This window comes from Ichthyophthirius multifiliis (genome assembly GCF_000220395.1).
Source record: "Ichthyophthirius multifiliis unplaced genomic scaffold scaff_1120509251334, whole genome shotgun sequence".
Classification (NCBI taxonomy): Eukaryota; Ciliophora; class Oligohymenophorea; order Hymenostomatida; genus Ichthyophthirius; species Ichthyophthirius multifiliis.
Genome location: NW_004085975.1, coordinates 77527 through 94337, shown reverse-complemented (window position 1 = coordinate 94337; position 16811 = coordinate 77527). Strand labels below are relative to the sequence as shown.

Sequence of the window (16811 nt, the reverse complement as noted above, 5' to 3'; positions counted from 1 at the left end):
ATTACGTATGCTATACAAGTATTCGTAAAATAATATTAATATTAATATTTAAAGGTTAAAAACAATAGAAAAAAATTTTAACTTATATATAATATAAAAAATTAATAAAAAAAAAAAAAAATGACAATATAAATAACTTTAAGAAATATTAACAAAAGTATATAAGATATGTAAATAGAAGTCTCAATACATTGGAACATATCATAATTAAAATCAATATTATTAATAAACATCCTTAATTATCTCAAATAAAAATGTATTAACTAAATTAATATAAAGTGGTAATTCGTTGTAAGATGAAATATATTATAAGAATATTTAAAAAATGATCAATCTTAAATTTTATTGTTTGTATAAATAGACTCTAAAATAAAAGAGTAATTTTTAGAATTTTAATAGAAAAAAGAATAATTAAATAATTAATATGCAAAACATTTAATTTGGAAAGACTATTTAAATATTTTATAATAATTTTAAACAAAAAGAAATTAAATAAATCTAAATAATAACATGTTTATGAATCAAATTCCTATATTTAATAGTCATTTTTAAGAAAAACTTGAGAAGATTTAAAAAGAAAATAAAAATTAAAATAACCAAAACAATAAATAAGAAGAATAAAATAATAACATTGATAACGAAATCAATGATAATAACGAGGATAATTTCCATTTAAAAAATATTTTTTAAATTTTTATTTTTTACTTCTTATTTTCAGGTTATTTTAAAGGATATTTTTACTATTTATTCTTTGCTATTTTGCTCATTTATTATTTTATTAAATATTAAGATTATAGATTAAAATAATAAAAAAAAATATAGTAGTAAAATTAATAATAATAATAATAATAATAATAATAATAATAATAATAATAATAAAATTTCGATTTAAATTTAAATTTCGAATAATAATAGAATTAAGTTAATAAAAATATATAAGAATAATAAAATAATTAAGAAAATAATAATATTAAACAAGACTAAATAATCGAGTAGTAAAATATAAAAATATTAAATGAAAATTTTGAAGAATCAATATAAAATAATGCAGTTTATTTATAAAATAAAGATGAAGATTTTAACAATTTTTTAATATAATAATAATAAAACTTAAATGAAAATATATAAGATGGATAAAATAAAAATACTTAAGAATAGATAGATGACAATTTTTAATAAGAAATTAATAACAAATTTATTTTCGAAGAAAGAAATGATATCAATATAAAAGAAGAAGATAAATAATAATTATAATAAGAAAATAAATAATAAATATAATAAGAAGAACAATAATTAAATCATTAAAATTTAAAAAATGAAAAAGAAATAAATATTGAATAAATAAATAAAAATTGAGAAAAAAATAAACAAAATCTAATAAAATAGTAAAATTTTTACATATTTTTATTATATTTTTTTTGTTTAAATATATTAAAAAACAAATAGTTTAAAAGAATACATAATAAAGTACTTTAGTTTATATTTTTAATAGAATTTATGAATTTTTTATTGTTTTGTGATGAGTCTTTTTCCTCCTTGGCATATTGAATTATATACTAGAAATAAATAATTTGAAAACTAAGAAAATAAAAACCAAGAAGAAATAAAAAATAATAATGAAAATAATCAAGAAGAAGAAAATAAAAATTAAATTGAAGATGATAAAAGTGATGAATATATAGATGAAATAATGAAGATGCTTAATAAACAATAATGGTATTTTAAATAAAGTTGAAAGGTATTTATAAAAGAAATGTGCAGAATTAGGATAGATATAAAAATAATTAGAAGACAATATTAGAAATTAGTAAAATTAAGATATAAAAGAAGAAGAAATAGAAGAATAATAATAAAAAGATGAAGAAACAGGAGTTTAATAATAGTAAGAAGAAGTAATTATAGAATAAAAAATAATATAAGAAGTAATAAACAAAGAAAAAAATATAATATAAGAAGAAGAAAATTAAGAATCTGTATATAATATAAAAAATATTTAGTAAGATTTATAAGAAAAGAAAAATTAATGATTATTATTTATAATATATTTTTTTTATATATAAAAAGTATATAAATAAAATATATATAATATTTAAAAAAAGAATAAAATTTATTTATAATGTTTTTTTATATATTTTTTTATTAAAAACTCTATTGAAAAAAAAAAAACCATAAAAGTTTTTCTAGTATTTTAATTTAAGTGTTTTTAATTTCTTCTTTTTAAAAAAAAAACAGAATAAAAATTCATTTAAAATATAATAGTTCTTAAAATCTAAAAAAAATATCTTAAATAAGCTTTTCAAATTCATTTTCATAAATATCATCTTCAAAAATTAATTCATCTAAAAATTAATTTATAAATTATTTATTTTCTTTTAAATTTAATAATATATTTTGTAATTCTTATTTTTCACTTTATATTAAAAATATATCACAGTTTTACATAAAAGTATCTTTTATTTATTCTCCTGAACTAAATAAAATAGATAAAAATTAATAAATATACCTCACTTAATAAAAATCAATATTATTTTATAATTATTCCATTAAGCAATTTATATTTTTAATTATAAATTATTCAAAATTTTCATTTATAGTTTCTTATTATTATTATTATTATAATTATTATTATTATTATTATTATTATTATTATTATTATCTTTTTTATTATTATTATTTAACTAAAAAATCAATTAATTTACATAAATTTTAACTATACAATCTTTACTATAGGCATAAATATATAGTTTTTTGTAATTATATATTATTTATAATAATATAAATGACATCTGAATTTTATTAAAAAGCTTAGTTTAGAATATTGAAGAATTCTTCTAATATTTTATTTTATAAAATTATAGTTTTTTATAAAAATTCAGGCTTATCAAAAATTCTTAAAAAAAAATGTTATATTTAATTTATACCGATTTCACATTCACCTTTGTTCTTATTATAATAGTTTTTTATAAAAAATCCAAATAGTCTAAAAAATCCCGAAAAAAGCGTTTTTTATAAAATTTTAATTATTTCTTGGAAAAAAAAACTAGGAAATTAAAATTGAAAAATTTCTTCTTTTTCTTTATAAAAAGTCAATATATTTATTTATAAATCGATTGCTTTTTCTAATAAAAGAATTTTTTATTCACTAAGATCTTAAAATATTTCTTCTTTTTGTAAAAATTACCATAAAAAATCAATACTTAAGTCCAGAAAATGTTTTTAATTATAAAAACCCTAAGAAATAACTTAAACAAAGACTTTAATTTTCGAAAGACTTTCCATTTAAGTAAAAATATTTGATTAATTGATTCTATCTAGATAAAAATGCAATATTTTAGCAAATAAAGATTCCTAAAGTATCCCAGTATCATCTTCAAGTATTAGAAAAAGAATTGCTTTTAAAAAGTTTTGACTTATTTCTAACCAAAAGTCCTAATTATTAAAGAATCCAGATAAAAAATCCTAAATAATATAAAATCTAGTTTATGAAATAATTTAAAGGCAATTTTTAGTAAAAATGAAAAAAGTCTATTATGCCAAATCAGTTAATAAAGGAACAAAAAGTACTTCTAAGATAAAAAAAAGGCATTTTTTTTATATAACAAGGTTATTTTCTAATGTAAAAGAAACAGTGATTATTAAGGAAAGAAAAATGCGTTTATTTTTGATATTTAAAAAGGATATTTTTTAATTATATAAATCAAGTATTTTTTCGATTATATTATGTGTTTTTTTTATGAAAAAATCTTTATTTTTCTCACCATTTTCGAATAAAATCACATTTAGGCAATATAAAATACTTTCAAGGAAATTTTCTTTTTTTTAAGTTAAAAAAAATGTTATCTTTTCTTCGAAAAAAGTGTTAAGGGAATTTTATTCTAATTTCTTTCCAATATCTTTTATTAATTTTTTTAATGTGTATCTTTGTTTTTATTTGTTCTCGTATTTTTCACTTATTTCTTCCACTTCTTTAATAGAAAAATTGTTGAATTTCTCGAACATATCGTCGTAATAGGTTATTCTTTAGATTATTATTTCTAGTAATTATATAAGGAGGTTTTGGGTATATAAAATGCTTTTTCCTTAATAGTTTTGTATGTATTTTGTCCAAAAAATCACTATTTCTTCCTCGTTTTACATTCTTTCACCAAAGGTTAATTAAAGAATTTAATTTAAGAAGTTTTATTCGAAAATTTAATTACTTGTGATGAAATTTAAGCCGAATATTCCAAAATTAAGTATTAGTTTATTAAATATTTTTATTGTGTCTATTTCTTGAGCTTATTATTTCAAATTCTGGTACCATAAAGACTATTCGGTTTATATTTTTTGAAAAAAATAGTCATTTTTTTCAGTTTTTTATTAAATTCCATCTAATAATATATACGTAGTTAATTCTAAAATTTCAAAATTTATTTTATTTGTGAAATTTCTTAAGTTTTTAAAACAGAATTCGATTACTATTTCATTTTAAGTTAATAAAGTTTCATAAAAGGATTCATTTTGTTCTATATAAGTTTTTATTAATCTCAAAAAAATTATTTACTATTACTCTTCTTATTCGCCATTAAAAAAAAAGTTTTCTATTGAACATATTTTAGTTATATTTAGAAGAATTTTAGGGTAAATAATTTCTTCGAATTATTTAATCTTTTTTTTTAAAAAAAAGAAATAATAATATATATATATATATATATATATGCTTATTTTTATTTTTTTACAAGTTGATTTTATATTTAAAGTTTTTCATTATATATGTTTTCAGGAAAACATTCGTATATTATAAATATTTAAGTTTTATTTAAGGTTTAATGGATTGTATTTAAAAAATACTCAAAATTTACTGATTTATAAGTTTCTTGAATATAATATAAGATTATGCAATTTAAAATATTATATTAAATAGGAAGTTGAGGATGGATATTTAATATTTCTAGTAACTATTAAGTAAATTCAATGTTTAAATCATTTTTTTGATTCTAGTAGTTTTATATAAAGTTTGAAAAATAATACTTTAAAATGTTTTTTAGCATGTTAGATGTTAATATTTATATTGTGTAAGTTTAATCTTTTTATGAAAGGATTTTTAATAGTAATAATGCACTTTTTGCATCTTTCTAATATTTTTAAAGTAAATAGTCAGATTTTTTTATTTATTAATGGTCTTTTGAGGAATCTATTATATTGAATTAATTTAAAAGTTCACTAATTTCCATTTTTTTTTTAATGCTCAAAAAAGAATATTTATATTTTTTATTTATTAATTTTTCTTGTTATATTATTTTATATAAGGGGAAAAAAAATTTAGCTCAATCTAATTTTTTTAAGCTAAATTTTCTTAAAAACATTATATAAAATATCAAATTAAAACTACAATACTTTAATTATAATGAAATATTTTATTCAATTAAATACATGATTATTTATAGATTGAGTTCGATAGAAAAAAAAATTATAACTATTTAAATCAATAATGAAAATATGAATTTTTATTAAATATAATTTATTTCCAAATGAAAAAATAATATATGATAATAAATAAATTTATATTTAAGAATTTTCTTTTTTCTATAAGATAATATAGTTGTTAATATTTATAAATAAAAAAAAAATATATTCGAATATATTTTTTTATCAATTTATAGTCTTAATAGAAATAAAATAATTAATTAGGATAATATTATCCCATTAATATTTATTATTATTATTTTCTATTTAAATAAATATTTTTTTTTTAGATTTATTTAAAAATATAAAACTTCATATTAAATATTAACAATTAATTATAATAATAAAAGAAAGAACTCTAATAATTATTTTTCTTATTAATAATAATTAAAACCTTATAAAATCGAATTTCTAATGTATAGAAAATACTTCGAATCTATGTGATCTAAAAATAGACTAAGGTTGATATTTCCAACAATAATGTTGCATTTAAATACACTTAAACAAACTTAAAAAGCCAAACAATGATCAATAATTAGAACATCATAATATTTGCCGGAAAAATTCATAAATTACGATTAGTAATCAAGCTTATATTTTACTTATTGATGTATATGCCCTAAAATTTTTTAATTCAAAGCACATGCACTATTTTATGCTAATATATAAATTATAAAAATGGTTTAAACCTTGAATTGAGTTAAGAAAATAACAAGTTAATGTTCTAATGAAAAACGTGCGTGTAAAAATGTGATAAAAGAAAAATTTCATTAGATTTTCAATGCAAAAATGAACCTGATCTATCAGGTTTAAAATTCTTTAAAATCTGAAAATCCTTAAATTACTTAGAATTAAATATTTTAGTATCAAAATGACTCTGTGTGCTATTTTTTAGTATTGAAAATGGGTACATATTATAAATTGTATATAGGAGGAAGCATAAGATTGCCAAAAAGTATATTATTTTATTTAATAATTTTAGATTTGTATAAAATTTTGACAATTATCATTGTATTTATCCTCCTATTGAAAAATGTATAAATGAGCTTTTCGCTCACATTTTAAAGTGAAAATCAAGCTTATTTCCAAATCGGATGGGAAGCGAATAATTATAAGCCTTTGAATGTAATAGTCTGTTAGTTGATTAGACAAAAATACATGTAAAATAAAAAAATTGCGAAGCGAAATTATAGGTTTTTGAATAAATTAAAATAATCCTAATTAGTGGGTGGGTATTTCCTATTAATTGTATAAAAAAATGAAAAAAAAAATGCAAATATAGAACTATATAGTTTATTAATAATTAGGAATTTATAAAGAAGAGAAAATTATGATTTTAGATAACAACTGATGAGAAATGGCTTAAGCATATATTTGGAGGTATAATAATTAAAATCCGTATTTTTATAAATTCCCTAAAGATTTCATGGAAACCGGAAAAGCGACATGTTAGTATTTAGGATTTAAGAATGGGATCGAGTAAAATACTTAAGTTTGTGAAAAAGGAAAGTTTTGTGAAAAAAAAAAAAAAATTAGTTTTTTATAAAGGCTTTTTAATAGATTTTTTTTTTTTTGAAAAATAATTTTTAATTTATTTATTTTTATGAAAAATATTTTTTTTTATATTTTTTTGTTAAGTTTAGAGAGTTTTTTCATTTTTAATATACTTGCTCTTTAAATTTATATATTTTTTTATTTAATTTATCTATATCTTCGATTGTTATTTGCCCTTTTTCATAATAGTTTTGATAGAAATACTATTTTAGTTTATCTAATAATTCTTTATTTGGAGCTTAATAGTAAATATTTAAATTTTTAAGTTTTTTATTTTCGATTATTAATTATTAAATATTATCTGGATAATCAATTTAAATTAACTAATCTGAAACTTCTTAAAAATTTTAACAATTTTTAATATGTTCAACTTCTATTCTGAATAAATTCCATTAACATCTAAAAATAAAAATATAATTTTTTTCCATATGAAATAAAAAATACCTTCTTAACATTTCTAAAAAGCCTATTAAAAACTAAAACATGCAAGAAGGTAAAAACGTAGAAAAGCTTGGTGAAATACTCAATACCCAAGTAACTCTAAGTAAAAAGTTAGAAACAAATGCTTAGTAATATATGTTTTTATTTCTATAAGATAATTAATTTCTATAATATATTTAAATATTATTTTTAATAAAAAATAAACAAAAAAACCGTAATAAGAAATTTTTTGAGCCTTTCTAAAGTAAACACCAATCTTTTTTCAAATCCCAATAATAGCTATAAAGAGCTGAAACAATAGCACTAAAAATCCATAAATACCTATAAACTTATTAATAATTACTATTTAATCCTTATATAAAACTTAGAATACTAGTACAAAGTCCACTAATATATTTCAACGTATTATAGAAATTATTAGTACCAAAGCATTTATTTTCATCATACATGGCCCTTATGCATTAAATAATTCTCAAGATAGAAGGAATAATAGCCATGACAAATCCAGACATTATTTTTTATGTAGCACTTTTGGAAACAACTAAGAAAAAAAATTATTAATTTAAAAAAAAAATAATATATATTACTTTAAAATAAAATTTTATACATTTTTATGCGTTTCTAAAATTGCCGAAATCAGACATATAAAAGAGAACCGAAGTAACCAAATCTTTTAAAGGGACAATAAAAGAAACTAACTAATCAGTAGCCCAGGCTAATCTAAATTCCATTTTTCTAAAAGGCGCTTAAAAAATATATTTTAATAATTTATAAAAATATCTTCTTCCTTACGGATTAAACCATTTATTTGAAGGAAAAAATAAATAACTTAAAAATATAACCCAAACTGATAAAGGAAGAAATGATATTTGTACATAATATAAATAATTTTAATAGGATAAATCTTTCTGTATATTTTCATCATTTCGTCTTATTAGTAAATATATGGCAAATGATGATAAATATATAAATGTAAATGTTGAAGCTCTTTGTAATATTTCCTTTAAAGTACTAAAATGATGACTAAATTTAAATATTCTTTTATAGTTCACTTAATATTTTTACCAAATAAAAACATTTATTGCAAGTAACCATTAATACCTTTTTTTAATGAATATATATTATTTTTTAGTATGTATATTTTACATAATTAATAAGCCTATTCCTCTATATATTTAAAATAAAGTTACAAAGGATAACCTGGGATCATCTATATTAATTTAAGATAATTATATGACTATAAATATTAATAAGAAAACGCAAAAACCTGTAAATATTCCAAATTAAAACTCATTTTTTTTCTATTAATTTAAATCATCAGTTATTTTTTATAGTTCATCTATTCCTAATTATCTATTATAAAAAGAATAAAAATACTCTAAATAATTTTCTTCTACTTCATCCATTAATAATTCTAATTTTTCCTCATGTCTAATCATAAATCCATTATTAATTTTTTTTTAAAATACTTTTTATTTTTTAGAAAAATAAAAATATATTATTATTTTTAATTAAAAATTAAAATAAATTAAGATATTATTTTTATTTTATTTTTCGAGAAAAAAAAAAAAAAAAAATTAAAAAATTAAAAAAATACTACAATAAAAAACCTTTCAATTAAATCGTCATTATTGGTCATTAAATATTAGATACAATTCTAATATTTTTCAATTAGATTTTCAACGGCTTATTTATTTGAATCAACATAAGTCTTCAAAAGATATATCTATCTATAAAATAAATGGAAATTAGTTTTTAAATCCTTTTATAATTTATCATAATTCGTTTATATTTTCTTCTTTTTACAATTCACAAAATAATATTAGTTATATAAAATTTACCAATTATACATTAAACTTAAAAGCTTATATTAAAAAAAGTACATCATTTTTTCTATTTCTTATTAAAATGTTTATTCTAAAAGGACTTAGAATTTTATAAAATGTTAATTATCTTTTTAAATTCCTACCAATTAAACTAATTCGCTACCTTATTCAAATCTGGATTTTACACATATTTCTAAACAGAATTTAAAAGGTACTAATATTCTATTAAGGTATTTATAATTTATATATGCTTTTTTCCATTCAGGTACTTATTTTAATAAAAAGTTATATTTAAAACCCATTTTTTAATTATTTTTAATTTTAGTTATTTATATTATAAATAAAAAATAAAACAAAAAAATATATATATATATTTTAATAAAAACAATTGTTTTTAATTTATTAAAAAATATTTAATAAATATATGATAAAAATAAATATTAAAATTATCTAATTTATCATAAATTTAAAATGTTTTTTTAGTGATTCATCATTAATATAAATACAATTTAATTTTAATAATTACAAATATTTAATTTAAAATTAATAAAAAATATATAATTTAAATCTTTCTTAACTTAATAAAAAAAAAAATATGGAATACTAAATAAAATCCTTAAATATTTAAGTAACATTTTTATTAATAGTTCTTTGTATCAGCTCCTTTTCTCTTTATAATAGCTTAATGCTATATTATTTAAAATATGTTTAGCCTGATTTATAATAATAATTAGCCTATTAATATGATCGAATATCAAATAATTATGATTAAAGTACTTTTGAAATATTTATGATTAGTAGACTTTTGTTAAGTTTGTTTTCAGTACTTTTAACTTTCTATTTATTATCTTCAAAATTAAATAAATAATTAACGAAAAAAGTTCTAAAATAAATTAAAAAAATCTCTTTAGTAACAATATTAATTAACATATTTTTGAATTTTGCTATTATTTGGGTATTTTCAGAACATAATGCACATAATGGTGAAAACTTTAACTAAAGAAAAATTGAAATTTAAACAGAATGTATTGAAAAAATAGATGAAAATTAAAAAATTATTTGCAATTTTAGCTATTGTTTATTTAATATGTTAAAAATTTGTTAAATTTAAATAATTCTTTCTTTTATTTGTTTGGCTTTATTTACTTACTAAAGGTTATTTTAAACCAAAATTGAAAATGCATTAAAATTAAAAGAAATAATTCTTAGATAAGAAAATAGCTATTATTAGAAAAAATTAGAGAAAAAAAATAAAAGCTAAGAAAGACCTTCTTTGTGGAAAAACTAATATTACAATTTTAACAAAAGTTCCAATATAAAAATTATTGATAATACAGAAATTATTGTTAAAACTTAAAATAGAGGCTTTTTAGAAGCGAATTTAGGAAACATTAGTAGTTTTAGTACAGAAGGGTACTATTCTAATAGTAACTTATGAATCAAAGGAAGTAAATTTGAAACGATATATATATATATATATATATAATGATATTTAGATTATTTTTCAGTTATTTTATATCTTTTTTATTTATTTAATAAAAATTATTTAATGATAATTAAATTTTTTTATATTAAAAATTTAATATTTAATAGTTTCAATTTTTTTTTTTTTTTTTTTCAGATTTAATTTTTTTTTATTAAAATTTCTGATTTTTTTTAATATAATATATTTTTATTTTATAAAAACAAATTTATTTATTTTTTAATTTAACAAAAAAATAACAAAATATTAACAAAAAATAAATTTATTTTATACGTATAATTTTATCAAATAAATATTATTAAATATTATGTAATAATTTATTTTGAAATAAATAAAAATCAATTAATAATAAGAAAATAATACTTTCTTTTATTATCAAATATTAATTATTAATATTAAATATATTTAAACTAAAATAAATATTTACAAATTTCCAGAAATATTTAATAATCTATAAATCATTTAAATAAAAAAAAAAATTGAAGACTACGTGACTTGAACACGCAACCGTTGGATTTGGAGTCCAACGCTCTACCAGTTAAGCTAAGTCTCCTTTTATTACATATATTTTACAATAAATATTTTATATATATTTTAAAATTTTATTTTGATTAAATATAATTTTTTTTTTTACTTTAAAATTAGACAAAAAAGTTTTTATTTTTTAGATATTTTAATTTTGTTTATTTTATAAAAAAAAAAAAAAATCATCTAAAAAAATTTAATTATATTAATTAATAATAATTGTTTTATTTAAATATTTACTTAAATCTATTTATTTAGAAATTAAAAATTTTCAAATTTATAATATGAAATTAATAATATTAAAATTGTTATGATAATTATAAATACTTTAAATAGAAAATTATAAGTATATATAAATTTATTTATTCTATTAATTATCATTTAATATTATTATTTTATAATTTATTTCTTAAATTTTTATACTTTTATATTTTTATTAACATATTCATTATTATAAAAAAATTCAAAATAAATATTTTTTATTCGATTTATTAAACTTATTTTACATTAAATAAAAATAATATTCATTTTTAAATATATAAATTATAAAAAAATTAAATTAAATCTAGACTGTAGAAAAATAAAATTTCAAAAAAATATTTTATATTATTATTATTAAAATATTTTTTAAAAAATATAAAAATTAATGTTAAATAAATTTGGTAGTACTCTTAAAAGTGGTTAAAATTAACAAGAAAATGAACGTTCTCGTTCTAGATCTTCAAATAAGGATAATTAAAAATAAATAAGAAGTAATATTTATAGATAATCAAGTTAAAATAGTTAAAGTAATAATTAATTTAACAATATAGATTAAATTAAATAAAATGATCATATTAACTTATAGCTTTTTAATGAATTAAATGGAATAGATTTTAATCAAGTTTAATTGAATCAGAATTTAATTTTAATTTAAGATATGATTAAATAAGATACATCATAGTAATAAGTTTAAAATGATAATTTTAACACTTACAGACATGCAAGGTAAAATATAAAATAAATATTAATTAATTACATTTTTCTTCTTATTTGAGAAATTTTTATTTTATTTTATTTTTTTTTTATTTTTTTTTTGCCTTAATTATCTTTTTTTTGTTTTTTTTTTTCCTCTCTTTTTTTTGCTTTTTTTACATTTCTTTTTTTTTATTTTTTTATTTATTTTTTTAAATGAATAACCTCATTCATTTTTTTTAACTTTTTTTTTATTTTCTCTTTTATTTTTATTTTTTTCTCTTTTAATTTTTTTTTTTTTTTAATTTTTTGAATACTAAATTTCCTTTAAATGAAATATCTTAAATCTTGAAAAAATTTTATTTAGCCTGAATTTGATTTTTTTTATTGAGAAAAAAAAAAAAAAACAAAAGAGTAGAAAAGTAAATAAAATAAAAATGTCAAAAAATTGAATTTCTTTCCCTTTCTTTTTCTTATATAGATGATTATTATTTTATTAAATAAATATAACAAAAATTATTTATATATTTGTATATTAATATAACAAATATATAATATATATTAAAGACGCTTATATATAGGAAATATTCCTGACTAAATTAATTAAGAATATTTAAGTGAATGGCTATATAGATCATTAGAAGCTGCAGGAGGTTTAGTTGAATCACTCCCAAACGAAAATCCAGTAAAATATTAATTTATTTTTTTCTTTATTTTTTTTGTTAAAAAAAAAAGATTTTAAAATGTGAAATTGACTCTAAAGGTAAATTTGCATTTACAGAATTGCGAACAATTGAAGAAACAACATCTTTATTATAATTAGATGGAATAATTTTGGTATATTAAAATATTTCATTATAAAAATAATTATATATTTAGTGGCATAGATAATTAAGGATAAGAAGACCTACAGAATATGAAAAATATCCTTTAATGTTTCCAAATTGTTAAGTATAATAATTTATTAATTAAAGAAATTAAATTATAAAAAAATAGGTCAAGAAATTAAATTTAGATTTATTTAAAACAATTGGAATAGTAATAATTCCAACAGTAGTAGATGACGGACCAAATAAAATTTTTTTGGCCAATTTACCTATTAAAATGGACGAATTATAAATATTAGATGAACTAAAATTAAGAGAAATGGGGTATTTTTTGTTTTTTAAAAAAATAAATATATTAATTAAAAAAAAAAAAAGAGAAATAAAAGCATTTCATTTAGTAAAGGATAATTAAACAAATTAAAGTAAAGGTTATGCCTTTTTTGAATTCAAAGATTCGCTAGCAACAGATTATTGTGTTTAAACTTTAAATGGACTTACTTATGCAGGAAGGACTTTAACTTGTAAAAGATCTTAAACAAATATTAATATGAAAGTTTAGAAAAATACAAATTAAGCTTTTTAAAAATAAAGTACATTTAATAAAAAGCCTATGAATTAAAATTTATAAAATAAAGCTGTCAATACTTATAATTAATTTACTAGTATTCCTAAATAATAAATTTAAAATGACTATTAATAATAAATATATGGTTATGTTTCTTTTAATTAATAATAGTAGTAGTAGTAAAATAAACAATGTAATTAAGATAGATATGGAGGATAAAATCATTGATAAATTTATTAATATTGTTTTTTTTGTTTTACATAAATAAATACAATAATTATATAATAATTTACATATTAATAAATTATATATAAAATTAAAAATTTGTATAAATATTAAAAGATTTTATAATAATATTAATATATAAGAGTTTTTTGTTCTAAAAAAATAAAATAAATTATGTAAAAAATTATTTACCACAATAAATTATAAACAAAACATAATAATATTTTAAAAATTAAATTAAAAAAGATCTGTTAATTGAATTATTACTATTCTTTAAAGTTTTCAAAGTTTCCTACTATTATTATCCCATAAATAAATATCTACTTTTTTTTTTCTTCTTTTTTTTTAACCATTTCTATATATCTTTGTTTTCTTCTTTATTTTCTTTCTTCCTCTATTTTAATTTTTTAAATAAATATCAGTTTAATTTTATTTTTTAAAATATTTTATATTTAATATTTATTTTACTATCCCATTTTTCTTTTGTATTTTTATAAGCTTTGTATCCTAATACAATACTAATAAGCTTTAATTATAAAAATATTTAAAATAAAGTTTTAAATATAATACTTACTCTTATAATCAAAAAAAAATAAGTAATAAGGTTCCAAAAAAAATAATAAATTTCGATTTTTTAACAAGTATATAAAGCTGAATATTAATCTATTTTTTTTTTTGGTAATAATCACTAATAGTATTACAAATCTTAAAAATATAACCCTTCCCTTCAGCCATGAAATAAATAATACCTAAAGAAACATAAATAATTAAAGAAATTATATGAATTGAAAATGCTATTTAAAAATAATTATATCTAACATAAAGACGTGGAATACAATTTGTTAAAATACTAATACCAGCCATAAATGCGAAAAATATATAACTATTAATATCTTTAAGATAACTAAATACAAATAACTAAATGACTATATTTATCAATTCTAAAACTTAAGATATTGAATTAAAAACGCGCGAACGATTTATTGTACTATGATATTTTGGATTCGGATAAAAATAGTCTTTTAACTTTATATATATTAGCCAATTTTTATAAGAACCGGTATCTTTATTTTTATCATCTTTATTCATTTTTTTTTAATATTTTTATTTATTGTTCGTAAAAATTATCAATAATAATTTTTTTATGTAAACAAATATATTTATTATCTTAATTATATATATATATATATATATATATATATATAGTTTATTTTTTTTAATAAATAAATTATTATATATATTAAGATATTATTTTTAATATCTGCTTTGTATTATTCGCTAAAGAAAATAAACTTAGAAAATATATAACATATTAAAATTGAAGATATAATTTAATACATTAAAACAATATATAGAAAATGTTATATACTAGATATTCTTAATTCTGACTAACAATAAGGTAATCTTATATTAATAATATTTATCTAAATAAAAAAATTACTTTAGTATATTTAGGTTATTTTTACTAATTATAGTTTGTAAATAAAAAAATTATTAAAATAATTATCAAGTGATATCAAAAAGCCTTTTTGTTTAAATGTTTGCAATAATTACATTAAATATAATTTTATGATTTATTACAAATATTAAAGATAATTTTAATGGGACTAACATAAATAATTTTATAATATTTGCTAAAGAAGTTATCAAATAAAGTTTAGCTAAATATTTTTTTATATATGATTTTATTATATTTATTAAGAAAATTATAAATTTAATTAAAAATATATTGAATTTATGTATTATAATATTTTACATTATAATTAGTTTAGTAATTATCCGAAAATAAATAAAGCAATGAAAAAATGCTTTAAATTAAATTTATTAAAATCATTTTTTTAATAATATATATTTTTTGAGATTATAGTTAATTTTTTTATTAATAAAGTTTAATATTTTCACATTTAAAAATTATAACTTTATTAGTCTTAAAATAATCGAAATTTATGTTTTTTTACTTTAAACCATATAATAAATTATATAAAACAACAAAAACACAAATATTAGAAATTAAAATAATAAAATTAAATATTGAGTTTAGGTTTTTTAAAAATTATATATTATATTAACCAAAAAGAAACATTATCCTATTTTTTAATAAATATATAAATAATAAAGAGGATACTATCTTTTTTAAAAAAATGAATGAAAAATAATCATTTAATAAAAATATGTTTTTTTTAATAAATGTAAAATATAGTTAATATAATATTTTTTTAATTTTACATTTGCTTATAAATAATATATTTAAAAATATATTTTTTATATTTAAAAATTAATTTATTTAGAACAAAATATAAAATATATTAATTAAATTAACATTTATTTATAATAAAAATGTATATAAACTTTTTTAAAGCATTTTTATATTTATTATAAAATATTATAAAAACCTATTATAAAATTATTTATTTAAATATATCTAATATGAAAAATAATAATAATGATTATTATTTAGTTTTTATTAAGAAATATAATTTATTATTAAACTTAAAATATATACAAAAATGCTTGATTATATTAAAGCATTTAAATACTTAATATTATTTTTTAAAAATTAGATAAAATATAAAAAATAAATATAAATTATATTAAAATTTAAAAGTTTACATATTTAAATTTGAAATCTCAATATAATTTCTATTATATATTATTATTAATAATTTTTTGAATATAAAATAATTATTTTATCTATATAAATACTCAATATAAATTTTAATTTATAAACAAAAATATTTATAAATTCTTAATAAATTATAAATTTATAAGTCTATCAAATATTTATTAAATATATTTTAATTTAAAAAAATGTTGAAATATTATATAAAAATAGAATTTTTCTAAATTATTAAAAAACAAAAATTAATATATATAAAATATTTTAGAAATAAACATTATTATATTTATTCAAATTAAGTTTCATAAAATTATTATAAATTTAATTTAAAAAAAATCATATACTTACA

General features: G+C 15.6%; 3 protein-coding genes and 1 non-coding gene across 4 annotated transcripts, besides 21 other annotated features; 1 reads left to right on the top strand and 3 right to left on the bottom strand. All coding sequences in view use genetic code 6, as the record gives it.

Moving 5' to 3' along the window:
• Positions 1 to 646: 646 nt before the first annotated feature.
• On the top strand, positions 647 to 1746 carry IMG5_183990 (hypothetical protein; the record flags this gene model as incomplete). Its single annotated transcript, XM_004027370.1, has 4 exons — positions 647 to 718; positions 798 to 995; positions 1076 to 1420; positions 1447 to 1746. The coding sequence occupies 4 exons, from the start codon at positions 647 to 649 to the stop codon at positions 1546 to 1548; spliced, it is 717 nt and encodes a 238-aa protein (XP_004027419.1). The 3' UTR covers positions 1549 to 1746.
• Positions 832 to 879: a microsatellite.
• Positions 1232 to 1299: a microsatellite.
• Positions 1320 to 1368: a microsatellite.
• Positions 1747 to 1875: 129 nt separating the features above from the next.
• Positions 1876 to 1971: a microsatellite.
• Positions 1972 to 2598: 627 nt separating this feature from the next.
• Positions 2599 to 2675: a microsatellite.
• Positions 2676 to 5975: 3300 nt separating this feature from the next.
• IMG5_183980 (hypothetical protein) lies at positions 5976 to 6697 on the bottom strand (the record flags this gene model as incomplete). Its single annotated transcript, XM_004027369.1, has 1 exon — positions 5976 to 6697. A coding segment is annotated over one exon (666 nt), but the record flags the coding sequence as incomplete, so codon positions are not given.
• Positions 6698 to 7005: 308 nt separating this feature from the next.
• Positions 7006 to 7077: a microsatellite.
• A 366-nt stretch (positions 7078 to 7443) lies between these two features.
• IMG5_183970 (hypothetical protein) lies at positions 7444 to 8171 on the bottom strand (the record flags this gene model as incomplete). The annotated part of the gene is made up of 3 exons (XM_004027368.1): positions 7444 to 7537; positions 7888 to 7981; positions 8048 to 8171. Coding segments are annotated over 3 exons (312 nt in total), but the record flags the coding sequence as incomplete, so codon positions are not given.
• A 1602-nt stretch (positions 8172 to 9773) lies between these two features.
• Positions 9774 to 9834: a microsatellite.
• Positions 9835 to 10022: 188 nt separating this feature from the next.
• Positions 10023 to 10074: a microsatellite.
• Positions 10075 to 10859: 785 nt separating this feature from the next.
• Positions 10860 to 10902: a microsatellite.
• A 327-nt stretch (positions 10903 to 11229) lies between these two features.
• Positions 11230 to 11302, bottom strand: IMG5_183960. Its single transcript has one exon. It is a non-coding gene; the product is annotated as a tRNA-Trp (tRNA).
• Positions 11303 to 12313: 1011 nt separating this feature from the next.
• Positions 12314 to 12351: a microsatellite.
• Positions 12315 to 12350: a microsatellite.
• Positions 12315 to 12351: a microsatellite.
• Positions 12316 to 12442: a microsatellite.
• Positions 12365 to 12431: a microsatellite.
• Positions 12414 to 12443: a microsatellite.
• An 18-nt stretch (positions 12444 to 12461) lies between these two features.
• Positions 12462 to 12529: a microsatellite.
• Positions 12472 to 12538: a microsatellite.
• Positions 12474 to 12528: a microsatellite.
• Positions 12539 to 13913: 1375 nt separating the features above from the next.
• Positions 13914 to 13971: a microsatellite.
• A 1047-nt stretch (positions 13972 to 15018) lies between these two features.
• Positions 15019 to 15050: a microsatellite.
• A 1037-nt stretch (positions 15051 to 16087) lies between these two features.
• Positions 16088 to 16132: a microsatellite.
• Between the last annotated feature and the right edge of the window lie 679 nt (positions 16133 to 16811).